The 26,867-nt window shown below is 43.8% G+C and overlaps 1 protein-coding gene across 1 annotated transcript in view; it reads left to right on the top strand.

Moving 5' to 3' along the window:
• The window catches only part of NAF1 (nuclear assembly factor 1 ribonucleoprotein), a 60,371-nt gene that overhangs the window by 15,214 nt on the left and 18,290 nt on the right, over nt 1-26,867 (top strand). The window contains exons 4-5 of the mRNA XM_067551802.1: nt 7,223-7,305; nt 12,134-12,294. Of these exons, the coding sequence (XP_067407903.1) occupies nt 7,223-7,305; nt 12,134-12,294 (244 nt within the window). The remainder of the gene's footprint in view (nt 1-7,222; nt 7,306-12,133; nt 12,295-26,867) is intronic.

Genomic DNA, 26,867 nt, shown 5'->3' on the forward strand with positions numbered 1-26,867 from the left:
TGAAATCAGGGTATGGTTTCATAAGCTAAGGCAAAAGAGAGTACATGGGATCCCCCGAAATAACTGTGGGGACAGTAACACCTTTTAAGTCAGTCATTTGGTGAGAACAGTGTTCCAGCCTGTCCATGAATGTAGACTTCTGAGTGGTGAAAAATTCTGGCCTTGTGAACTTTTCCTGTACAGCCCACATTGACTTTCATAAAAATGCCTCTGTGGTCCACTACTGCCTGCATAACAATGGAGTAGTACCCTTTGTGGTTTATGTATTCATGTTCAATAGTCCTGGCATAGTTAGGAAACCCCATTCTCTCAAAACCACCGATTACCTCAGGAATATCTTCAATACCTATCTCCTTGGGGTAAACCACAAGCCTGATAGCCTCAGAAACATCCACCACCAACCACAATTGACTTTCCAACCCCAAACTAGTTGGCAATGGGCCTGTAGCAGTATGAGGTAGTCAGCTTCCAGATAATTATAGCAACTTATTTCTGGACTGGCAAAAGTGATGTCAGATGTGTGTCTTTATGCTGGAGGGTGGGGGCAAACTGCTCACAAAGCTCCAGAAACTTGGCTTTCTTTATGGGAAAGTTCTGGACCCATTATTGGTTATCTGAGGTCTGCATGACGATGTGGTCCCACCAATCTGGCTGTAGCCCTGTGCCAGAAGTGTTGGCCTGCATGGGGGCATCAGGGCCTATGTCAATTATACAGAGCAGCATCTGCCAGTGCAAATCTGCAAGTTTTGTTTCTTGCTGTAACTAGTCTGTGTTCACATGTTTAGCCTGCTTTGACTTCCCAGATGTTAATCATTAATCATAGAACATAATCATTAATGTTCAGTCATTGAGAGTCATCTTTTCTCTTCCAGATCCCCATTCATATGTTCTGATTCTGTTCAGTTCTTGATGGCTCCTTCATATCAACTCAGGCTATGTGACATCCCTTATCCCCCCATGGCACTCAGTGTATAGCAGTATAAAATGGGTGGGTAGATCGAGGCACACATATGGATCATAAAAATGTGATAAATGTGAGGATTTTTGATAATAGTAAATTAATTTGTAATGTTAGAATATAAATACAGGTAATACTTCACTACTGTGAAAATGAATACTACAATAAAACCTCCCTTTCATAGGAGCTGGTGCTGGGAGTGCTGCCGCACACCCATGCTTGAACTGGTTTCCGTCACATTCAGGGTTTACAGTTTGGTTCAATGGCTCTCCACACCCCTGCTCTGTTTAATATGTACCTAAAACTGCCACAGAATTTCTTGCCTGCCATGCCAGAGTGCCATGGTACTTGGGTTTGTTTTGCTGCAGAGTACGTGGATGGATGGGGGAAGTTTATTGTGATGCTAAAAGGTGTATATGAATTTTTTTGCTCCCTTGTGAGAGTTTGAATTAAGCACAAACTTCGTGTGTTCATTTACTGTTTACTTTGGCTTCTAATGAGAGAGTTGAAGGTAGACCATTTTCCCTACATCCCCAGAGATTAAGTAAATGGGCCAGTCTTACTTATGATAGCATGCTTGCAGACTTGGTTGGTATGTCAGATATCCAACAGTGTAGTTTGGACAGTTTTAATACATTATCCTGCTGGGACACTTCATTGTTTCAAGTCCCATTGCAAAGAGTTTGCCAAAAATGCTGCTACTTAGAAATGTTTATTGAAGTTTTGCAGTTTTGCAGACATTAAATGATCAAGAGATGGTGATGGGGCAGTGAGAATGCCTAATTGAGCATTATGCTGCCTCTGGAGGGGAGAATTTACCTTTGAGTCTGGATTTAGTATTCCTGAATGTTGTACCCAAAAGGCTTATTGAGTTTTTGTGGGCCAGCAGCTAACTTCTAACTGGGATAAAGAATAGATCTAAACATTTATGTGTGGTAAAGCAGCAAAAATAAACTAAACTCTAAAATACAGTGAAACTCTTTTTTAAAAGAGACTAGAAAAGGAATAAACTTCCATTTCCGCAAAGATGAAAATACATAAAAAAATAACTTGATTAAAAGAATCCTGTGAACTCCTTTCCTGTCTATTAAACTATCTCTTCAAAACAACAGAATTTCTTGCATATCTGTTTAAAGGAACAGGTCTGTTAAAAATCTACTACAAAGCAATTGTTCTTCTAATGTATTAATATTTGATATAATCTGCCCCATGCGCATGCTCCTCTTACAGTAGCTGGTGTCCCATCATCCTAAATAACTTCAAAGGAAATGCTATCTAATTCTACTTTCATAGAATCATAGAATCATAGAATATTAGAGTTGGAAGGGACCTCAGGAGGTCATCTAGTCCAACCCCCTGCTCAAAGCAGGACTAACCTCAGCTATATCATCCCAACCAGGGCTTTGTCAAGCCTCACCTTAAAAACCTCTAAGGATGGAGATTCCACCACCTCCCTAGGTAACCCATTCCAGTGCTTCACCACCCTCCTAGTAAAAAACTTTTTCCTAATGTCCAACTTAGACCTCCCGCCCTGCAACTTGAGACCGTTGCTCCTTGTTCGGTCATCTGCCACCACCGAGAACAGCCTAGCCCCATCCTCCCTGGAACCCCCTTTCAGGTAGTTAAAGGCCGCTATCAAATCCCCCCTCACTCTTCTCTTTTGCAGACTAAACAAGCCCAGTTCCCTCAGCCTCTCCTCATAAGTCCTGTGCTCCAGCCCCCTAATCATTTTGGTTGCCCTCCGCTGGACTCTCTCCAACTTGTCCACATCCTTTTTGTAGTGGGGGGCCCAAAACTGGACACAATATTCTAAATGCGGCCTCACCAATGCCGAATAGAGGGGAATAATCACTTCCCGTGACCTGCTGGCAATGCCCCTCCTAATGCAGCCCAATATGCCATTAGCCTTCTTGACAACCAGGGCACACTGCTGACTCATATCCAGCTTTTTATCCACCGTTACCCCCAGGTCCTTTTCTGCAGAGCTGCTGCCCAGCTCGTCGGTCCCCAGTCTATAGCTGTGCATGGGATTCTTCCTTCCTAAGTGGAGGACTCTGCACTTGTCCTTGTTGAACCTCATTAGATTTATTTTGGCCCAATCCTCCAGTTTGTTTAGGTCACTCTGTATCCTATCCCTACCCTCCAGGGTATCTACCACTCCCCCCAGCTTAGTGTCGTCCGCAAACTTGCTGAGGGTGCAATCTACCCCATCCTCCAGATCATTAATAAAGATGTTGAACAAAACCGGCCCCAGGACTGACCCCTGGGGCACTCCGCTTGTGACCGGTTGCCAGCTAGACATGGAGCCATTGATCACTACTCGTTGAGCCCTATGCTTTAGCCAGTTCTCTATCCATTTTATAGTCCATTCATCCAACCCATACTTCTTTAACTTGCTGATAAGAATACTGTGTGAGACAGTATCAAAAGCTTTGCTAAAGTCAAGGTATATCACATCCACGGCCTTCCCTACATCCACAGAGCCAGTCACCTCATCATAGAAAGCAATCAGGTTGGTCAGGCATGACTTTCCCTTAGTGAATCCGTGTTAACTGTTCCTGATCACCTTCCTCTCCTCCAAGTGCCTTAAAATGGATTCCTTAAGGACCTGCTCCATGATTTTTCCAGGGATTGAGGTGAGGCTGACCGGTCTGTAGTTCCCTGGATCCTCTTTCCTCCCTTTTTTGAAGATGGGCACTATATTTGCTTTTTTCCAGTCATCAGGGACCTCCCCCTGTTCCCACGAGCTTTCAAAGATAATAGCCAACGGCTCTGAAATCACCTCAGCCAACTCCCTCAGCACCCTCGGGTGCATTGCATCCGGCCCCATGGACTTGTGAATGTCCAATCCTTCTAAATAGTCTTGGACCCGTTCCTTCAGCACTGTGGGATGTTCGCCTCCTTCCCATTCTGTGCCACCCAGTGCAGCAGTCTGAGAGCTGATCTTGTCTGTGAAGACAGAGGCAACCTTTTTCCTCATTTATTCAAATTTTTATACTGTTAGCCTAAAGACTCCAATTAAGACATCTGATTCCAATTCTTAGAAACAAATAATCCTAGATGCCTTTTGAGGTGGGTATATCTTAAAAATGCTTGCTTCTGGTACTGTTCTATGCACAGACTGCATGGTGTTCAGGCACATGAAGAATACTCTATGGATGTTCATTAAATACTCCAAGGTAGCAGTATCATAAATGTTCTATAACAGATTGCCATAATCAGTGTGGTGTTTTTCTTTTTTCTTAAAAAAAAAACAAAAAAACAAAAAACAAAACTACTGCTCAGTGACTGTTCAATTATACCACTCTAGTAAGCTCCCATCAATTATAGAGTATTATAGCTCTCTGTCAGGAATCTAATCAGTTTACAATTAGCTTTAACAGCAGCACTGTGCGGAAGCAATGAAGCTTCAATATTTATAGCAACAACATAACATGAAGTTATAACCTCCATGCCATAGTGTTTTGGCACATCTGCGCTTCCCTTCTGACAAGTTTAGCACTTTGCTGGAATGGAGGATTACCACAATGCAGGATATTGAGATGACCTTTTAAAAAGACAGGAAAAAGATGGCAATATTATTTTTAAAAAAATACTGTGAACTGGGATGTACTGACTCCGGAGAAACCAAGTACATATGTATTCACAGTACTGTTTTCAAAGGATAATGCTTATAACCAAAAATCAATTTAACAGAAACACCAGAGAGAATATTCCCCCACCAGTGATTTGGCCTAGTCCTATAACCGTGTCTGTGGAGCACTACTTTCCTACAGGCAATCTCCCTTCTTTCTCTCCCATGCAGCTAGTGTCCAGCATTTAATTGCTGCACATCTTCCCTTCCACAAGTGTTCAGGAAACCATCCACTTCACTGGGGACAAGGCAGTGCCTTTCACATCTGTTCATATTGAGTCATTTAACTCAGTGTTTCTCAACCTTTTAAGAAGCAAGTACCCCCTAACTTCTGAAAGTTTTAATAAGTACCCCAACCCTCACTTTTCCATGGGATTTTATATTTACAGACTAATATGAGCCATATGTAGGAAGAAGGGCTGAGTATATAAGGCCATGATATGGCAGATGTCAGATCTAGTGTGGGTACGGTTACCACCTTTACAGCAGGCGTGCACAACTTAAGTATGTACCTGGGCTAGAGGTGATGTTGGCCAAAGCTAGGAGACTTTGAGCAGCATGCCAATGCTGGGGAATATAAAGCACTGTGCCAAATTTTTTGCCATAGATTTGAGAGCAGGAAGGGGTGAAAGAGAGACAGGGAAGGAGGGTGAGCGTGGGTGAGAGAGCCAGGGAAGGAAGGTAACTGGCAAAATCTGGGGCTGTCATAGAGCAGTGAAATTGATAAGTTTTCTGGGCACCAGGCTTTGAGTCAGAGAGGGAGGCTGCCATCTGGGCAAGTTGTAGGCAGCTGCCACCTGGCTGCTAGCCTGGGAGATGGGTGACTGCCACCCAATCCGAACTGGGGCAGAGGAGGCTTCCGTGCCAGCTGGGACCTATGGATGTGGGCAGGTGGCTGCTGCCCATCTTCAAGCCGGGGCGCGGGAGGCTGTCCCTCGGCTCGGAGCCGGGGCACGGGTGGCTGCCACCCTACTGCGACACCAGCTCACGAAATGCAGGAGGCTGCCACCGGGCTCCCACCTGGGAGCTGGGACCCAGCGGGAAGCGGGGGCCTGCTGCCCGCCTCCCAGCTTGGAGCTGGGACCTGGCAGGAAGCAGGCGGCTGCTGCTCGCCTTCCCCAAAAGCCGGTGGCTGCCACCTGCCTCCCCAGCTGGGGGCTATGACTGGGAGGGAAGCGGGGGCTGCCACCCGCCTTCCCCAGAAGCAAGGGGCTGCCACACGCCTCGAAGCTGGGACCGGGTGGGAAGCGGGCTGCTGCTGCCTGGCTTCCCCAGAAGTCGACAGCTGCCGCCCCCCTCCCCTTCACTCTTTTTCCCTAGGTACCCCCCGCCTGTGTCTCGCATAACCTTGTATCCCAGGTTGAGAAACTATAATTTAAGTGTTTTCCATCTTACAACAAGATGCCAGGTGATGTAGTTAGTCCTGTAGTTCAAACTCTGTATGTTGGGGTTGAAGAAGGTGGTTACAATTGTAAATAATGGTTTATAAATAGTTGTCTTGATAATACAGATAGTAGCAATTCTTTGAAGTTGTTAACTGTGTATGTGTGCTCAGGTATCTTCACTGCAGCTAAGCTTCAAAGTCCCAATATCTTTGAAGAAGAACAAACTTTATAGAGAAGCTAACAAGTTCTGCTGTGTTCATGGGAGCAGTATGTCTTGTTTCTTTTAAACTCTGTAAAACAATTTGGGCAGGGGGAAGATGGTGGAGGTTAAGAGTGTAATTCAAATAGTGCACTGTGTAGTTGTGCATTTAATCTGCAATTATTTGCTCATTCCTGATCACTGTAGCTAGTCAAGCTATTTTTTTCAAACAAAAACAAGCCTGCCCCCAACACTCAACAAACCAACACACTTTAGCATGTTTCAAAGACTGTCATCCATAGTCCAGGACATAACTTTAGTCTTCACAATGATTGCATCCAAAAGTAAATCTAAACTGCCAAGCCACTTTCTCCACAAATTTGACAGGGTCAAATTATACGTAGTTGTAACAACAAGTGACTTGCTACTTAATATGATCCTACAGCCCTCACTTGAAAGATAAGAAGCTTTTAGGGGATCCACATTATTTTTTTGAGCCAGAAGGGAAGTTTTGCTTGGCTGTTGTGGCTCTTAGTTTGTGAAACTATTCTATCTTTGCCCCTTCTTCCGTTTCTTCTTCCATTTCCATCGGGATTAGTTTTTTCTCACTCTCGTCCCCCCCCATGAATGACTGTTATGAATATTGTCATGTACTTAACCTTTCCTTTTCCTTTCTTCCTATCTAGAATCTCCATCAATCTGCCATTCTTGTTTGCAGTATTGCATGGGAGGTTTTTTATAGAATGTTGGAGTTATTGTGTGCTGCAATTTTCTTGGGTGGGTGCTTTTATAAACTCATGCTCTTGCTAATAAAATGTTGATACTGAAAACAAAAATACATTTTCATGTATTATGTATAAAAAGTTAAAGCTGTATTTGAAAAATAGTTTCATGTATGCCTATCTCAAAACAAACAAGCATTTTATTATTGAAAGCTGTTTCATAATTAAACATTCAATCACATGCAATCACTGCTTCTTGTTAAAATTATTTCATAAATGCATCTTTTTAAAAGTTAATACGTTTTAAATCTTCTTTTATTTTAGTAATAATTGAGTCTCTGAAAGGCCTACCTCCAGTAAATGAGGAAAGCATCATTTTTAAAGGAGATCGTCATGCAGCAGGAAAGGTGTGTGAAACACAAAAGCTATTACATTGTATTACAATTTGTTCTGTAAAATAATATTTGCTAGGTTAATTTGCTGGCTCTCTTTAATGTAGATTTTAATTTTGCTTACTTTTTCAAACATGTGTCTTGCCTTTAATAGACTGTATATGTGATACTAGAATAATTAGACTTTTAGTACTTTCAAGGAAAAGAGTCTTAGAGTTTTTATAAAACGTTGAGTTTTCAATAAGACACTTCAGAGGTATCCTTATAAATGAGACTATTTCTTAAAGGGACTCAAATGTCAAATCACGCATATATGAATATTTTACCTTCTCTTACATGGTAACATTTGACAAAACTATAAATGAAACATCGCCTTTTTTTTTGTTTTGTTTTTGTTTTTTGTTTCAGTTTTATTTTGTGCATCTGACAGCATTTCTCTATAATCATTTTCTCTGTAATCCATTTCCACATCTTGTTTATGTGGGAATTAGACAGTAGTGGGGGAGAAGCACCTTTTTCCCCAAAAGAAAGTGTTTGGAAAATTATAAACATTAACTTTTTTTAAATTCTGGGGTTGCACTGGTGAAATTCTGTCCCATTTTTTTAAACTGACTAGACCAGTGTTTCTCAATTAAATTTGGCCACGGAACCCTTTTGAACTCCATAAATAATTGCGGAACCCCCCAAACTCTTAACAGTCTTCAAATGTCGAAATAAACAAAGGTCAGCATTTCTTACTTAAATTAGACTTACACTGGATACCCTCCGCCGGAAAATCGGAGACATCTTCCCTTTTTCGGCGGCGCGGAGAGCAGCTGTTCGCAGAACCCTAACAGTGTTCCCACGGAACCCCAATTGAGAAACATTGGACTAGACTTCAAGATCTTTGTCCTTTTAAGAATTACAGGACAAGATAAAAGTCTCTGCTGTGGTTTGATTTCAGGCATGTAAAAATGATCAGTTAGCTCTTCTTTCAGTAAATCAGCTTTGTGCAGGGAACAAGGAAAAGTTTGGAGAGAGTAGGATCTACTCCTAAACAATAGGATAGGTCTGGGGTGATTCCACAGATCTCTGCTGCTGTTTTAGCTTTGGGCTAGTGTGGTGGTGGTCATGTATAATCAGTGATATTCTCTGAGAAAATTGGCTGATAAATGTCATTTGCTTTTGAAAGGTGACTTCCAGGGCTTTCTCCCTGGAAAATATCAAAGTTCTGATGCAAACAACAAATGTGTTAGAGATGATGATTCTTCTTTTTTTTTTTTTTTTCCCCCTAAGAAGCTCTTATCACAGAAAGAGTTAAGTTGCTTCTGGCTTCTACTATAATACTCTTTGTAAATTAAGACTGAATGCTTATTTCCTATTTAAGAATAAATAGTGAAACCTCTTCATCATCATTAAGTTCTGACATTTAATTACTAGCAAATCTTACTGTTTGATTTTAGGAATATGACTCTTTGTGTATTCAGGAACTATCTGCAGCTGTCCTCAGAGTAGACATCTCAATATTAATCAGCAACTTTTCAGAAGGTATGCTCTTGGTCATAGGAAAGATAAAGTGATAGAAGGGCCAGTAGGGTTTTGTTTCTACCAGTCTATTGAGTCAGCTGCCTGTAGAATAATGGGTTCTGATACCTGCAAAGGAGAAGGAGTTGTTTCTGTATTTTCATAAATAGAAAACTGACCTTATTGGTGCAGGAGAGGGAGTGTTGGATGGTGTTGGGGGACCAGTACCAGCTGCTTAATTCTAAGGGTCAGCTTTAGCTTTGACAATTGAGAAAGTGCCTGACAGCTACTGTAACATTTACACCAGTGATGTAGGGGCTTTGATGGCTCTCACAAGATTAGCAGAGCTACAGCTTTTCAGTGGGATGATGAAAAGAGATGGTCTCTAGAGCTGGGTGAGAAATGGTTTTCCCATGAGATTTCAGAAACTTTTCTATTCTGCAACAGTACCAAATCAAGACCTTTCAAAATGTTTAATAAAAATTGAGAGGTCTCTTCTCTCCCCTCCTCCAGTCCCATGTGAGTGCCATAATCACTATAGTCAGCCGCCGCCCTCCCCCACCCAATGAATATTGATTTATTTATACAAAGTGGGATAAATTGAGGACTTGAATCTGGACCTCTCAAGTCACAAGTGAGTGCCCTAACCACAAGGCTACCAACTTTTCTGCAGTGGGATTTTCTCTGTGGTTAAAACCAGAAAATCCATCCTAGATCTGAGAAATATTCCTAACAAAAGTTTCATTGGAACAGATAGATTTTGGTTTTGACGAATCGGCATTTTCCAATTAAAAATTGTAATGTTGGGGGGAAAAAAAAAATCCTGATCAGCTCTTAATAGTGCCTTCCACAGCTTAGAGTTTGTGCTATGCACTCTTCACTCCCCTTCTCAGCTAGTGTGGCGAGTGTAGGCTCTGGTACCTTCTTGCCCTTTTCCAAATCTTTGTAGGAACTATCACTACTAGGGACACAGGTCCTTCTGAGTTCTTCTGTTTGGTAAGTGAAAGGACTTCTGTCATGCCTGACTCCTTGTTAACTCACTTCCTTACCGTATATTTGTTTCTAGATGCATGTGACCAGGTCTTTCTCCACTAAATTTGAGTATGATCCACCTTTTTATAAAGACAGCCTGCTTATCAAGATTTCATTCAGAGTTGAGTTTTTCCTCAGAACTCAGTGAAAACTTTGAAGCCATCTAATTGCAGAACATATTTAAGTGGGTTTTTTAGATTAAATTGTACATTTCCCTTTATTTTATACTGACTTGAAAAGAAAATTGTGTCTGTTTTATTTTACACAGGGAAGGAAATAGTTCTTGAAAAATATTTCCTTTAAAAATTGTTACCTTCCAGTTGAATAGTAACAATTTGTGGCCCTGTTGGTATCAGAAGCCAGAAATGAAAAGCCCAAGAGCGTAAAATAAGTTTCCATTCTGCTTTAATATTTTAAGTATTAAAATATTTCTGGTATTTGTACACTGTATACTGTCTGTACAGTGAAAGCTTTCTTTGAGTTGAACAAGCAATAAAATGTAAAGGATAGAGACTTTTACACTGTCACATCTCATTAAGATAGTGGTTGACGACAGACTTAAAGCTGCTTATCTTAATTTAACTACAGATTTTGAAAAAATCGGTTTACCCATTGAGAAGTGTTTTTTATTACATACATGCTGTTTGACTTATGTGAAAAGCAAATGGATTACTTATCTAAGTTATATAGTTTAGATAAGTAAAATTATAACTTAGATTAAAAAGGAATATGAACATGATACTTGGATTATTACAAATCATTTATGTAGTGCTGTAAATTTACACAATATATAGTGAACCTATAAGGGGACATTCCCTGGTCCAAAGAGTTTCCAGTCTAAATAAGACAAATTGCACAAACTCAGTGGTACAAGTGAGGGATGCAGTGTGGATGTTAAAAAGAGAGGAAGGATTGCTTGAAGAGGTGAATTGTTAGTAGGGGTAGAAAGTTCTTGGTAGACAAAGATAAGGAGACTGTTCCAGGTATAAAGGACAGTGTGGCAGGGCAATGTCCTGTCATATCCCTGAAAACCTTATTGAATTAAGTATCTTTGGGGTCCATTGTATTAAATTAATGTTTTATGTATTATTGTAACCGGGATTGTGTGTAACCTTTTGAAGCGGGAGATATGAGAGCTGGAGATTCAAAGGACTATATTGAACAATGTACCAGACAAGAATGGACTTTTAGAACAAAAACTGTTAAGTGGTTTTCCTGGTGAATGTCTACGGGGAGATGAATGAAAATTCCCCATCTCTGGTTATGTAAAAAACTCCATACTTTTGAAGTTATGCCCTGAAGAGTGGGTCGTTGTCTGCTGATCATTTGTTACATGAGACCAAGATCAAAGTCCTAAGCAGTATAAAGGAAAGATGGAACTATTTGAGGTAGTTGTGGTTCTGCATGTAAGATAGGTATGAACTGGTAACCCATGGGAAAAACTCAGTTGTGGGTTTTGAAGGACTGACACGTACCAGAGGTTGGAGTTCTTTGGTAAGCTTTTTGGCATTTGTATAGGTCCTTTTATTGTTTTCAATTTATTCTCTTAATTCTTTCATTTTAAGAATAAATGTGCTACCTCACAGCTTTCTAAGAAAACTTGTAACTTTGAGCAATTACACTGTTCATAACCTTTGGGAGAAAGCAAAGTACAAATGGTTGCCCTTTGGGCAGTCTGGCTTGTTGGGAATATCATAAATGTAGGTAGGGAACTATGCAGACTGAGGGGGAAAAAAACCATCGAGGAAGGGTAGAGACATGGTTCTTTAGTCAAGAAAGGTGATGGCTGAGGAGTAATGGCTGTTGGTGGACCCTGGAGGGGAATACAAGTGCCTTGCCCTGAACTTTGACAAGCAACATGACAAAAGAGAGGAGGCCAAGAGTAAGAAAGAAAAGCAAGGAATTAACAAGGCGAAAGGACAGGGAGGAGCAGAGGGAGTCAGAGTAGTAGAAGAGGACAATGAGAGATGGGTGGAAGCAAGATTATGTTGGCAAGGATGAGGAGTTTGCATTTGGTCAGAGACCACTACTGGTGGGGTGGTGACACAGTCAGATATGGAAGAGGAAAATTACTTTTTAACAGAAGACAGACCATAACTCTCTGTCAAACAACTTATAAAAAAATCTGATCACAAAATCTCAACATGCAGAAAATTAATGATTTGATGTGTCTCTGCTTTCTTAAACCGCACTAGTTAATAATGTTGTCTTGATAATAACCAATAATGTTTACATTCAAAATCTCTCAGTTGTCTTTTTCTCTAATAGTGGTTTCTTCAAGTAAATTGTAATTTTTATTTTCTTTCAGATATTTGAAGTATTTGGTCCTGTTTTGCATCCCTTCTATGTGTTACGATTTAACAACCCTGAGCATATTGAAGCAAAAGGTATTAATACCCAAGACGCTTTGTATTTTGCTCCCTCAGTGGAAGACTTCACCCAGTATATATTCACAGAGAAACTAAAACAGTAAGTCTCTAACTTATTAAAATATTAGTGTAATGTATATTGTAATGTAGCTAAACAAAGCACAATAACTAAACTGGCCATAATAGGAATGAAAAAGGAAAATAGATAAAAGTTTGACACTACGATCTTTGACAGAGATAATCTAATTTTCTCTGCATGTATTTTTTCTTTAAGAACAACTACAAAAACCACCCCCACAAAACTGTTCCAGAAATTCACAACCATACTGTAACAATAAGGTTGTAAATACTGCAGTGTAGAAAGAAAATTATTAAAGGAACAAATGTAATCTTCAAGCTTCTAAGTGTTAATGAGCAATTACTGAAACGTAAATCATTGTTAAAACAAGCTAAACTACATAACCAGACTTCCAGTCTTTTCATGTTGCTATTTTATCTGAAATAGTTTAATACTATTGTAACTAGACACAGTTTCTGCAAAATAAACCTTTTCTTTTGTAATGTATTGCATTTTTTGTCTTCCCCAAATGAAAGCTTTCTTTTGTCCTAAAACTCCTCTATGACCATTTTAAAAATCCCTTTAATGATCCTGATTTCTGATTCCAAATTTGATGTTATAATACAAAATGTATTCAAAGTCTAGCAATAAAACAAAATAATACTTGTGCAACTGTACTTGTACAACTCAGTCTGAAGTTTAGATATATCAGTAAACCAGTTTTAAATATACATATCAAGAGGTAAAGAGAAATATGTTCTAATGCCAAAGGATGAGTTGTAGGATAGGTAAGAGACCCTAAATATCTGGTCTTGACAACTAGAGGAGCAGGGCAGTACACAAAGTGTAGTTTTGGTGGCCACTTGCGACTTATATATTGGCTATTTGAGGAAACAACCAAATAGATAGGATGTGGTTTCTAGTCTCTCTCTATTAAAAGTAACCTGAAACTGGTAAACTGTAAATTAAAAATTGGGACATTATGGTGTTAACTTGGATTCTAATATTTGCTTATGTTCCTTTTGAATTATAGTGTTTGAAGTAAATTTAGGTAACAAGTAATAGATTCTTCAAAGATCTTTGTGAGATTCTCACTACTTGGTATCAGCTCCTTAATGTTGGACTCTATCTAACTCTTCAGGTATTTTGATTGGAGGAGAGTGGTAGCCGTTTACTGCTGTTGGCATGTGGCTGCCCATCCAGATGTACATGTGGCTATCTGACCAGTCAGGTTGACTCCTTTTTGACCATGGTTAATGAAGACGTTCCCCACAGGAGACTGCACTTTTTCGATCTCTAGAGCATTCTTTACCATCACTTTCCTTCCAGTCAAGTTTCATATGGTTACTCTGGTTTTTTTAACTCATGCATTTCAGCATCTGTTCGTGGTGTTTTTTTGGCCAACTTTTCTTGCTGCTTCAGCTGTAGTGCTCAGATACTACTAATCTCTGGTGCCTAGCATAGTCATTGTGCAGTATATGTTAGTTGTACTTCAGCAACAGTGTGGCAAATTTTATGTCAAGTATGGCATTCATGGAGAAAGTAATATTGTTCAGTGTCTTTATGCCTTGCCAGTGTAGCTGAACAATGACGAAGATTGAGTGTTCATTGTTACTTGGTGTCATATGTGGCAGGAGTGTCAGATATGTCTGCAGATGTCTCCCTGAGAAATGTAGGAAGCCATCTCCATGTCCTTGAAGTCTCTGTGGAGATGTATGTAAGTCTGGCATTACGTTTGCCTGGACCTCTTTGAAAGTCAAAGCCTAAATCAATCAAGACCGTTGAACATTGTTACTTGGTACCAACACTCATTTGTCAGCACAAACTCTATTTCCTCTCTGGCAAGCTCATTGGGGCAATTTCACCAAAGCATTGTGCCATCGCTAGTGGAAATGACTGTGCTTGAAGTCTGTGATACTGAACTCTGGCCTACAGGATGAAGTAGTCAAGAATATGAAGCCATGAGAGCAGATGCGGGGAAACAGCCAGCTGATCTCCCTGATGTATGTCAGTCATAGCCCTTGACTCCAAGTAGCTTTATATAAGGCTTCTGGATCTTCATTTCCTGCATCCATGTGCTACAAGTGCAGAGGGGGATGGTCATATTGAGTACCAGTACATTGTCTAACCTAACCCACAGTCATCTGCAAGGCTGCCACAAAGCATTTAGTACTGGTTTTGCATTCCTGTCATCCTGCGTCAGCAGATTCCCTCAGTGCAGCTGGAATGATATATTTTTGTGCATGTGTGTGTGCTGAAACTGATGCTTGGGACCTGAGAATCAGAGCTCCAAGTACAGCTAGGTCTCGCTCCTGTGCAGCCAGCATTGATGATGGAGAGCACTTATAATGCTGTAATTCTTCCTCCTGGCTAGATAATTGTAGCTTCTTGAAAAGGGACAGCTTGAGGATCAGGATCATAAGATAAGCTATCTGTATTCAGATGAGCTCCTTTGAAAACAGCCTGTGTTCAGGCCATTTTGAACAAAATAAAGTTTTAGTGTTTTATGCGTAAACCTCACTTTGTTTTGTTAACCAGTACGCCAGAGGAAATGTAATGCTTTTAATGATGAATAATCACCTGCTAAAAAGGAAAACATTGTCAGGAAACATGATGTCCAATATAAAGAGTATTCTTTTAAGGTTTATTGTTATACAATATTTCTAATCAGCCTTTTGAGGGACTTGTAAATCTTAACAATAAATGCCAAAGTTCAAAGATTGAAGAATTATTACCCCTTATTGCAGAAGGTTATTTAGTATCTCTGTTCATGTGAACTGTGTTGTGCTGTGCTGAGGAAGAAAAGCCTGGCTCAAAAGTAGGATGAAAAATTTGTCATTGTTCCCTGTCTGGTTTACAGCAAGGTTTGAGTTTTATGGACAATCAGTATGTTTGCATAGTGTAATCTAGTGACCTACCAGAGCTACAGGTTCCCTTCGATACTTTGCTCTGGTATTTCTGACAGACGTTTATTTTTCTTACAGAATAAACTTTTGGGGTGAAGGTGGGGGAGGAAGAGAAAATTTTTGTTAATCTGACATCAAAGGCAAGAATTACATTCCATTGTTAAAGCAATTTAGCAGTTTTATGCTGGAATAATTAAAGGTGTGCATACACACAAAAAGCAAGTTCCCCTCCTAATCATTGTCTCATCATTGTAATGTTTGAGTGCCTCATCATTATTAATAGATTTTATCCTCCCCTCCCTGTGTGAGGTAGAGAAATGCTATCTGTGGTTTTACAGAGGGGAGAATTGAGGCACATGGTATCTCTAATGACTTGTGCAAGGTTGCACAGAAAGTCTGTTGCTGGAGCAAGAATTGAACTGCTGAGGTCTCTTGAGTCCTAGTGCAATGCCTTAATGTGTAGACCATATTGTCGGCACTTGAGGATCAGAGTATGAAATGTGTGCTGCTATGAGAATGTTAGATCCTCTTGATCTTTACTGCATGTTGTATCTGCTTAATATGTGTATCTCAGCAGTAACGTACTTAGCAATAACTCTGCTATCTTCTTCCCTCCATTGTCTTCCTTCTCTCTTGGGGAATGTTTGTGATGTGGTGGATCTCATAAAATAATTTTCTTGATATAAAGTCTTTTGACTGAGGTAGAAATGGGAGGGCTACTGTGTCTGACTTCAAACCGCTTGGAATGTTAAATTCTTGCTGCCTGGCTTCCTTCTTGATAGAGCCATAATATGTAATGTAGGTGATGCTAAGATGAAGGGAGAGCAGTGCAAGTAAAATTATTAAATAGTTTTGATGTCCATTATGCAGCTGCTATTAGATACTTTTGAGGGAATATACATGTGCACTTCAGTTATTTCTATGTATACATTTTATGTAACACAACTGTGGTGAGAAAAACTTATATTACTTTTTGGCACCACGTGTTTAGTGTTATCATAGCTGAAACAATTTTTCTGAAAACTGTCATTTGCAGTTAAAACCCAGTTGCTGTTTTGAATATAATTGACATTTGGGCTTAATGATTAGCATGGGCTGATTAGTGTTGCCTTTGACAGCCTCAGGAGCCTTTGAGAATGTTGACAGATGCTTGGATTTGTCTGAATACATTTCAAATTAGATCTTCAGAAATCCCAGTTTATTTGTGTGTTTTCAAGCCAAACCCTATAAAAGCATTCACCAATAAGAGCAGAGTACAATTCTTCACTGTTGCGTTTTGGTAACCTCCCTCCCTTACATATCTATTGTTTGTTTAGATTGCCATAGGATCTCTCTTCTATTTGGTAAAATTTTGGTGAAGAAATTTTGGTCCCTTTTTGTGAACAGACCCATAGGAGGAAACCTTGTAGGATTCCCTCATATAGGTCCCACACATATTATTTCAGGGTTGAGAGTGGGGACCTGGAAAAGGCTACAGAGCCTCTACTTAAACCTGTTCAATCCCCAGTAGGCAGGGTCAGTCCAAGAGAGGCAGCAATGACTCAAGGAAATCCTACTCCCCAGTATCATGGTTTATTTAAAGCTGTGCTGTCAGAGACTTCCTTGAGCCACAGATGTTTTCAGGAACATTGAGGAAGATACAGAGAAGTTGTATGATCCAGTTTCTGTGGAGTTGGAGAAAGATGAAGTGCATTTCTTCCACCCCTCCCCACCATAGATTCCAGATATAGAGAGGAGATGGTGTGATGTTCACCTAGTCTGGAGTGGTGAATCACTGTCATCACAATCCTCCATTCCTGGAGCCCGTCTTACTCTGCTTTACTGTGAGCACTCCCACTCCTGGGTGTTCATGCACAACCTCCAGCAAGTAAGTTGCCCCCCAACTCATTGAGCGAGTGCTTCTAGCCCAGCCACTCTTTGGGTTATTCCACAGAATATATCTGAGAGAATATCCCCAGTCCCAGATGCTGCCCACTGAACACTACAAGCTCATATGTGTGTCAGTTTATCAATGAAATAGATATGCACCAGCCTTGTCACTTCAAACGGAGTCTCTAACACACCTTAAACCAAATGCACTGTTTTAGGTAAAATAAGCAAATAAATTTATTAAACTACAGAAGGATTTTAAGTGATTATAAGTCAGAAGAAAACAAGTCAAATTTAGTCAAAATAAACAAAAGCCAAATTAATTCTAAACTAAGCTTAACACTTTCATCAACCTTACAAACTCAGGTGATTTTCACCACAGGATGGCCAGATTCCTTTCTAGCCAGTCTCTTCCCCCTGGCTCAGTACTTCAGTTTCTTGGTGGTGTTTGTAGATGGAGGTGGAAGAGAGTGGCAAAATGTCTCCCCTTTTTAAAATGTTCCTTCTCCCTTCGGGGCTTTGCTCCCCCCTTCAGGGTCAGGTGACACAGTGTCAGTGTATGGTTCTCTCCATGCCCTGAGTCACTGAGGTCCTTTCTGGATTCCTTTCTTGAGGTCTAGACCAGTCCCTTGTTCCTGGAATGTTGAGCTGGGTTGTTCTATATAAACCTTAATGAGGTGCAAACTGCCCTGCTGCTCAGAAAGTCTTGCTTGGATATTTTTTAAGCCATGAGACATCTTTTTTGGGCATATCATATAGCTGAGCCTCATAACCATACACATGACATCGCAACAAACATATTACTATAACAATAATGTTTAGTATGTCATGAGCATTCCAGAAACATCTTACATAATATACTTTGCATTAAACAACACACACTTACACTGTAAGGGTGATCATGGGGGGGTGCAGTGTGTCACAGATGGTACCACAGAGGAGCCTGAGTCATCCTTCTTTGTGGGAGATCTGTCCACATAGGATCTCCTTCTGTGTATGGATTGAAGGGGAATATTATAGTCCATAGAATGTATGTAAGTCAATTAAAGCCCATTCAGGGATGCCACTGATGCATTAAATATTGATGCTTTATCATAAATACTAAATGTGGATTTTAATATCTAGAATAAGTAGGTTCCTCATTCTGAAATAGTAAGAACTCAGTATTAGTACCTATTTTTTGTATATTTTATGAATCAAGTTGAGTACCCTTGGTGCTCTTCCTCAATGTGTCCATCATAGATAACTTATTGTGAGGATCACAACAGGCTTCATGGCAATCATAGATTTAGTAATTCTTTAGAGCACATTTCATTTGTTTTTTGTTTAAATATTTAATATCTAACTTAACTGTTAACAATTTAAGTTAGATATATTAGCAAAGTATAGCTTAAAAAGCAGTTGTATGAAAAGTGGGGGGAGATCCCCCCAAGTCCCTTTTACTTTCTGACCGTTTTCCAAAATATAACTCTTTTTATACTCATTCATTGTGAGATGACACTTGTTTTCCTCACTTCCATCTGCTTTTTTTCCCTAAATAAAAGTTGCCAGGTTTTTCATGTTTTATGTGCTTTGAGAATAGATGTTGTCAGTTTCAGGATAACTGCACCTTTGACTCCCTCCATGATCTGCTCAAACTGTACCTTCTTAGGTCTCTGGCCTCTTGCAGTCACTTCTTTCTGGGCAGAGACATGCACTCTTCTATCTCCAGATTGGGGTTCAAGGCTTGTGGGCCTCCTGCACTTCAATGTTGTTATCCTAGCAGTCCTGACCAGAGTCCAGCACCTGCACTTTACATTCTCTAAGGGCTATACAGTGTATGCCAGCAGTTACAAGTTACAAGTAACCAAACAGTTCTTTCAAATTAGAGTACATTTATTTTGGGATAAAAAACCTTATAAGAGAATACATATAAAAAAATGGTAAAAAAAATGGTCTAAACACCATGTTAAGCTCATCAGTGGAACCCTGGCAGATTCCAGTCCTTTTGGAGGGTTTGGTCCCCACTTGGACAAAAAGTCGTGTCAGTTTGTTGGATCAAAATAAATGTCCCCCCTCTTCAGTTCAAGTTACCCCAAAATTTTTTGTTCCCAAGCCCCCTGAAACCAATAAGATTCGTTATTGTCCATTCCCCCAAGGGAAGCCTCAGTCACTGGGTATGTGAATAATCAGCCTTGGACTTTTACAATAATCACTGTCTAGAGATTCCATATTCCACAGTGAGCCAGGAACACACAAGTATATTTAAACTTATACAAAGATATATGAATGTTCCATAGGTCGATATCATCTGGCCCATCTCAGGATAATAGTCTTTGAAGTTTTCATGCTGTGAAGGACTGATTCACACCATACAGATAGTATTCAGAATGTTAAATACAATAGTCTCAAGATATGGCTGTGTCAATCATATCTGTCTGAGATGCTATAAGAAAATGCAAACTTTTAGGCAGCATCTTGCTGATGGGCAACCTACTATTTGCACTGAACCATTGGTTGTGTAGTTTGTATTTCAATCTATATATTTGAAAATCTATAAAAATTCCACATAATTTGTTCTTGTAGCACTGAAAAGTTCTGGAAGTCCTACTGGCAGTTCCTTAGTTGAGGTTGAGTTTTTTACACTTAAATATTTTTATGTATGAAGAATTCAATGTATCCTCTCCAAAATTTTAGCACTTAGCCTTTGGAAACAGAATATATTTTCTGAGAATTTACAAATAAATCCAAGTTAAAATTTAATTTAAAAATGGGTCTTTTAAGAAAATTAGCACCCTGTGTCAGACAACTGTTATGTCCTGAGAGATCTTAATAATGGAACAGTTCAGGCTCTTCAAGCTTCCCATATAGTTATGGTTCACTGGCTATATTTAAAGAAACTTTAAAGTATTAAAAGTCACTTTTTAACATTATTCTTCATAACTGAATGTTCTCTCTTTGAGTGATTGCTCATATCCATTCCAATGTAGGTGAGTGCACGCCCCGTGCACGAGTCTCCGGAAGCTTTTTTGCCTTAGCAACCCCCGGAGTGCAGCGCTTATGCCACTGTATATATGGCGCTGCGGGCCCCCAGTTCCATCTTTCCGCCTGCGACGGTAGCTGGAATGCTTGCCCCTTGCTATCACACAGCAAGTATCAACCCCTGTTTTCCATTGTTATTGTTCTTTCAGAGTTAGAATTAGTGTTAAAGTTGTTTATAGTGTTAAGTAAGTAGATTAGAGTTAATTGTAGGTATTAGCCCTTAGGTGCTTGGATTGAGTCATGCCGGGCTCGATGGGGTTTAAAGCCTGCGCAACCTGTGCGAAGGCCTTCCCGGTCAGTGACCCCCATGACAGATGCCTCCGATGCCTCGGGGAACTGCATCGTAAAGAAAAATGCAAAATCTGTAAAGCCTTCAAACCCCGGACACAAAAAGAGCGGGATGCTCGCCTGAAGGCAATGTTAATGGAGTCAGCACTCCGACCGGCCTCCGAACCCTCCAGGTCTCCGGCGGCACCGAGCATTTCGTCGGTGCGGAGTGCTCCACCGGCACCGGTATCATCGCAAAAACCGGTACCGAAGAGAAAGAAGCGGCCCGAGGCTGTGTCTATGGACTCCCCCCTGCAACCGATACAGCAGGGGGTGATTCAGGAGATTCCCCAGCCACGTGCCATCGAGATCGCTCCAGCACCGGCATCTCTCCCCCGGCCCCCAGCGCCCCTGGCAGGGACCGTCGAGGCTGGAGGTGTTTGCGGCATCACGCGCCTTCATGGGCATGCCCACGCCTCTGTCCCCCCTCAGCTGAGGGTTCTGGGAATGGTGTCTCGGGGTAAAGCCGTGCTGGATTACCCTGGTAGATGGCGGAGATGGGATTTGAGGTCTCCCCCCAGACGGTCAAGGAGGGACAGCGACAGCTCCCCTCCTAGCTCCGACCAGAGGTCGTTGAGCCCCTCGACACCATGGCACCGGGGGGGGGCGGTCGCAAGGTTCCAGGCGGAGTCACCATAGTTCCGCCTCTGGCGGTGACTGGTCCTTCGAATCCCGGCACCGCTCTCCTGCCTGTACCTCGGCACCGGCAATGATGGGAGAGACGGGACACTCTACCACAGTGCTCACCTCAGTGTGCTCACCGAGCAACTACACCCAGCACCGATCTCCCTCCCGGCACCGGTCCCGCTCATCCAGAGACACCTGGCACCGGTCCCGCTCGCCTGGGCGATCCCGTTCCCCAAGACACAGCCAGCACTGGTCTCCATCACCGATCCCAGTGCAGGGACCTTGGTACCGAGGCACGAACACCGCTCCCGATCCCCGGCACGGAGCCCAGCGTGGATTCTGGTGTCCTAAAGGACCAAATCCTCTCAGCATCAGTCTAGATCCCCAGTCTACAGCCTGGCACGGTCCAAATCCCAACACCCTGGGTGAGAAAGGCACCGAGCAGCTCAGCACCGACCGATGACCCCGAATATGGCCGCACTCGCTCCTCTGCACCTAGGGGCCACAGTCGAGACCGCCGGGGCTCCAGATCCCCGACGTACAGCCTGGTGCAGGCTCCGGCCCCGGAGTACTCAACACCGACCAACCCTTCGGCACCGCAGCATAGGGGGCGCACTTCTGAGCGGCACCACTCTAGGTCTCCGGCTGAAAGGCACTATCCTAAACCTGAGGCGCCCAGGAGACACTCCTCTACTTCCTCCAGCCACTCACCCCCACGCTGGTGCCGTAAACATCGCCGGGACCGCTCCTGGTCATCCCGGAGTACATCTCCGGAACGGGCGGATAGAGACCGCAAGGTTAGGAGGCACCGCTCCAGCAGTGCTGCCCTCCAAGCAGCTGCCTTGTACCCGGCACCGGAACCAGTACCCAAGGAGCTGCCTCATACCTGGCACCAGGACTGGTGCCGACGTGGCCACAGGGACCTTGGCAATGGCCCTACTGGCCTCCTCAGACTACCCAGGGCACGGGGTCAGCACCTTCCATGGGAACTCACCTGCCACCCCCTCCCCCCAAGCCAATTAGATAAGGAGAACTCTTCGGAAGAAGAGTCTGATCCCATGGAGGGCCCTTCAACGGGTCCCATTCCTCAGTCTTCCTCTTCATCCCCAGCTGAGTCAACTGCTAGGGACCAGAGGACTCCTCTGCCAGTTTTTAAAACTCATCAAGAGCTCCTGAAAAGACTGGCAGACAATTTAAAATTGGACATTAAGGAGCTATTAGAGGAGGAGGACCCGCTCTTGACCAGCGGGCCATCTAGAATTGAGTTCCCAGTACACGATCAGGTTCTTAAATTAGTTCAGCCCCTCTGGGAGACCCCAGCCTCGGTAGTACCCACTTCTAAGACGGCGGAGTGCAAGTACTATGTCCCACCGCAGGGTTTCGAATATCTTTATAACCACCCCTCCCTGGGGACTTTGGTGGTTGATGCGGTGAACCAGCAGGACAGACAGGGTGCCCAGGCCAATACTCCATAAAACAAGGAGAATAAAAAGTTAGACCTTTTTGGAAGGAAGGTCTACTCCACAGCAGTGCTACAGCTCCGCATTGCTAATTATCAAGTGCTTCTGGGGCGCTACAATTTAAATTTATGGTCCTCCCTCCAGAGGTTTGTCCAAGCCCTTCCCCAGGACATGGTAATGGACTTTAATACACTAGACCAGGAAGGTTCCTTGGTCGCAGGGGCCGCCCTAAAATCGGCCAGCGATGCTACGGACGCTGCAGGGAGGGCTATGGCTTCCGGCATCATCATGCGCCGGTCAGCATGGCTACAATCCTCCGTCCTTTCACCAGAAATTCAACAGGCCATTCAGGATCTGCCCTTCTCTGGAGCAGGCCTCTTCTCAGACAGAACTGATGAGAAGTTGCATGCATTGAAAGACTCCAGGGCCACCTTAAAGTCCTTAGGCCTATATGTGCCACAAGCCGCAAGACGTCAGGGCAGACCGCGCCCCCCGAGACAACAACAGCCTCCGCCCAGACCACCTCCCACACCCGCCCAGACAAGGAGGGGTCGAGACCGCTTCCGGCAACCAAACTGTCGGGACCGCCAAGGCTCCGCCGGGGGCTCTCAACAAGGGCCGCAGAAAGGCAATAAGTGGTCGTTTTGATGAATCTCACTCGGCCTTTCATGAACAGACTGCGGCTGTTCCTCCCAGAGTGGCAGAGCATAACTTCAGACCGATGGGTGCTCAGTGTAGTTCAGAGAGGTTATGCCCTGCAACTCTCGGCCTTCCCACCGGCCTCTCCCCCTTCCCCGTCCCTCTTCAGGGACCCCTCTCACGAGCTGCTCCTCATTCAGGAGGTACACACTCTCCTCCTCCTCGGGGCGGTGGAAGAGGTTCCTTCCCAGGAAAGGGCCAGGAGGTTTTATTCCTGGTACTTCCTTATCCCCAAGGTGAAGGGAGGTCTTAGGCCTATTCTGGACCTTCGGCGTCTAAACAAGTTTATCAGGTGCCTCAAATTCCGTATGGTCTCCATAGCCTCCATCATTCCTGCTCTAGATCCAGGGGAGTGGTATGCTGCCCTCGACCTCAGGGATGCCTATTTCCATATTTCTATCCTCCCGGAACACAGAAGGTTTCTGCGCTTTCAGGTGGCTGGTGGCCACTACCAGTTTTTGGCCCTACCCTTTGGCCTCTCTTCAGCATCCAGGGTCTTCACAAATTGTATGGCGGTGGTGGCTGCCCACCTCCACCGCAAGGGGGTTCAGATCTTCCCCTACCTAGACGACTGGTTAATCCGGGGCAGGTCCAGAGACCACGTTCAGAACAGCCTGGCACTGACTTGCACAATATGCGCCAGGCTGGGGCTGCTCATAAACAAGCAGAAGTCCACTCTCACACCGGTACAACGCATAGACTTCATAGGGGCCACCCTGGATGCTGTCCAAGCCAGGGCCTTCCTTCCACAGCCCCACTTCGAGGCAATGACCGCCATAATTACAGATCTCCACAGGTTTCCCACTACGACAGCCAGGCACTGCCTTCAGCTGTTGGGGCACATGGTGGCATGTACTTATGTGGTAAGGCTGGCTCGCCTCAAACTCAGGCCCCTTCAAGGTTGGTTGGCCTCTGTATACACCCCAGCCAGGCACTCTCTGAGAGAGGTAGTCACTGTTCTGGCCCAAATACTAGCGTCCCTCAATTGGTGGATAGACCCAAGGGAGGTATTATGGGTGTCCCCTTTGCAGACTTGACACCCTCCGTAACCCTGATCACGGACTCTTCGGATGTGGGTTGGGGGGCCCACATGAGCAGTGACCTCAGCACACAAGGACTTTGGTTGGCACAGGAACAACGCCTCCATTTCAATGTGCGGGAGCTCCGGGCAGTCCGCCTGGCCTGCAAGGTGCCCCTCAGGTTCCTGAGGGGCAAAGTGGTTCAGGTCATGACGGACAATACAGCAGCCATGTTTTATATAAACAGGCATGGGGGAGCTCGCTCCTTGGCCCTTTGCCATGAGGCGGTGCAACTTTGGGACTTTGCGGTGAGGCACGACTTCCACTTGTCTGCCTCGCACCTCCCGGGGGTCAGGAACGACGAGGCAGATCGCCTCAGCAGGTCGTTCTTACCCCGCCACGACTGGTCACTACACTGGGAGGTGACAACTTTTCTTTTCCGCAATTGGGGGGTTCCCCAACTGGACCTATTTGCGTCGGCATGGAACAAGAAGTGCCCGAAATTCTGCTCGCTCCGGGGTCGCGAGCTGGGCTCCATCTCCGACGCATTCCTCATAACGTGGAGGGGGCCCCTAATGTACGCATTTCCCCGTGTTCCACTGCTTCCCAAAGTATTCTTAAAAGTCAAGAAAGACAAAGCGAACGTCGTGATTGCACCAGCTTGGCTGAGGCAGCTCTGGTTCAGTCTGTTGCTGGACCTCTCCATAGCCACGCCAATACCGCTTCTGAAACACTATGACCTGCTTTCCCAGGACCAGGGTCGCCTGCTGCACCCGGACCTGGACTCCCTCCACCTGACAGCTTGGAGGCTCTGTGGTTGATGGAGGGGGAGAGAGAGCCTGTTCGGCACAGGTCCAGCAAGTCTTGCTAGGAAGCAGGAAGCAGTCCACCCAGGTTGTGTACAGGGCTAAATAGAAACATTTCACTGTTTGGGCAGAGTCCCGGGGTATCCCGCCAAGCTGTTCGCCCATTCAGGCGATTTAGGAGTACCTGCTCCACCTAAAGACGCAGGGCCTGGCACTGGCCTCCCTGAGGATACACCTAGCGGCCATCTCGGCCTTCCACAGACTGATGGAAGGAAGGTCGATCTTTTCACCTCCTATGTTCCTTAGGTTCTTCAAAGGGGTAGAGAGGCTATATCCACAGGTCCGTGACCCGGTGCCTCTCTGGGATCTGAACCTGCTCCTCACCATACTGACAGGATCCCCCTTTGAGCCTATGGCTACATGCCCACTGCTTGTCCTCTCATGGAAGGTAGCCTTCCTGGTGGCCATTACATCGGCTAGGAGAGTCTCCGAGATAAGGGCATTGACCTCGGAGCCCCCCTACACAGTCTTTTATAAAGATAAAGTGCGGCTGAGACCCCACCCGACCTTCCTGCCCAAGGTGGTGTCTCAGTTTCACTGTAACCAGGATATCTTCCTCCCCGTGTTCTTTCCTAAACCACACGGTTTGGAGGGGGAGCGGAGATGGCACTTGCTGGACGTCAGACGAGCCTTGACCTACTATATCAAGCGAACCAGGCCATTCCGGAAGTCGTCAAAGTTCGTGGCAGTGGCGGAATGGATGAAAGGCTCACCTGTCTCCACCCAGTGCATCTCCACCTGGATCACCGCCTGCATATGGACCTGCTACGAGCAGGCGAAGGTGCCACTCACAGGACCTGTCATTGCGCACTCAACCAGAGCCCAGGCCTCATCCGCGGCCTTCCTGGAACGAGTGCCCCTGCAGGACATCTGCAGAGCAGTGACCTGGTCGTCGGTCCACACCTTCATGTCCCAATACGCCATCGTACAGCAGGCGAGAGAGGATGCGGGCGTCGGCGGAGCTGTGCTGAGAAGGGCTACTCGCCAGTGACTCCTACCCTCCTCCAAGGTATGGCTATTTAATCACCTATATTGGAATGCATATGAGCAATCACTCAAAGAGAGAAAACAAGGTTACTTACCAGTAACTGTTGTTTTTTGAGATGTGTTGCTCATATCCATTCCAAACCTGCCCTCTGTCCCCGCTGTCGGAGTCGGCAGAAAGAAGGGATTGGGGGCCCGCAGGGTTGGCACCATATATACCGCGGCATGAGCGCGGCACTCCAGGGGGCGCCGGAGCTGGCCCTGCAGGGGTTGCTAGGGCAAAAAAGCTTCTGGAGACTCGTGCACAGGGCGTGCACTCACCTATATTGGAATGGATATGAGCAACACATCTCGAAGAACAACAGTTACTGGTAAGTAACCTTGTTTTTCTCCTCCAGCAGGCCCTCATAAATTGTGGTATTACAGAAAACTATTAAATATCACCCTCTTTCAATATGACTGACATCATATAGCTCACAAGAACAGTGAAGTTAGAATTGCCCCTAGAAAAATGTCCTTTATGAAAATGGATACAGCCTCCTATTGTTCCCAAAGGGAATGAAACCTAGATGCCTGAGGAAAGATTGTGATTCTTGACATGTTCCACCATCCCTCAGTTGTCTTGGTTTTCCCATGAGGAAAAAACTGCAAGTCAAATGTCTTCAGAAACAAATGTCTTCTATCTTGAGACTACATACTATTATGCATGAATCTTAATTGTATGGCTACTGCATAATTAATTGTAGGATGAAGTTAAGGTGCCTTAATTGTGTATTTTCATATCTTACCATGTTTGGATATCTCTTAAATGTAACTTTAACTTTGAATTTCCTGAGT

The sequence above is a fragment of the Emydura macquarii genome, unplaced genomic scaffold, assembly GCF_026122565.2.
Source record: "Emydura macquarii macquarii isolate MOO-44397 ecotype Brisbane River unplaced genomic scaffold, CSIRO-AGI_Emac_v2 contig_1363, whole genome shotgun sequence".
NCBI lineage: Eukaryota > Metazoa > Chordata > Testudines > Chelidae > Emydura > Emydura macquarii.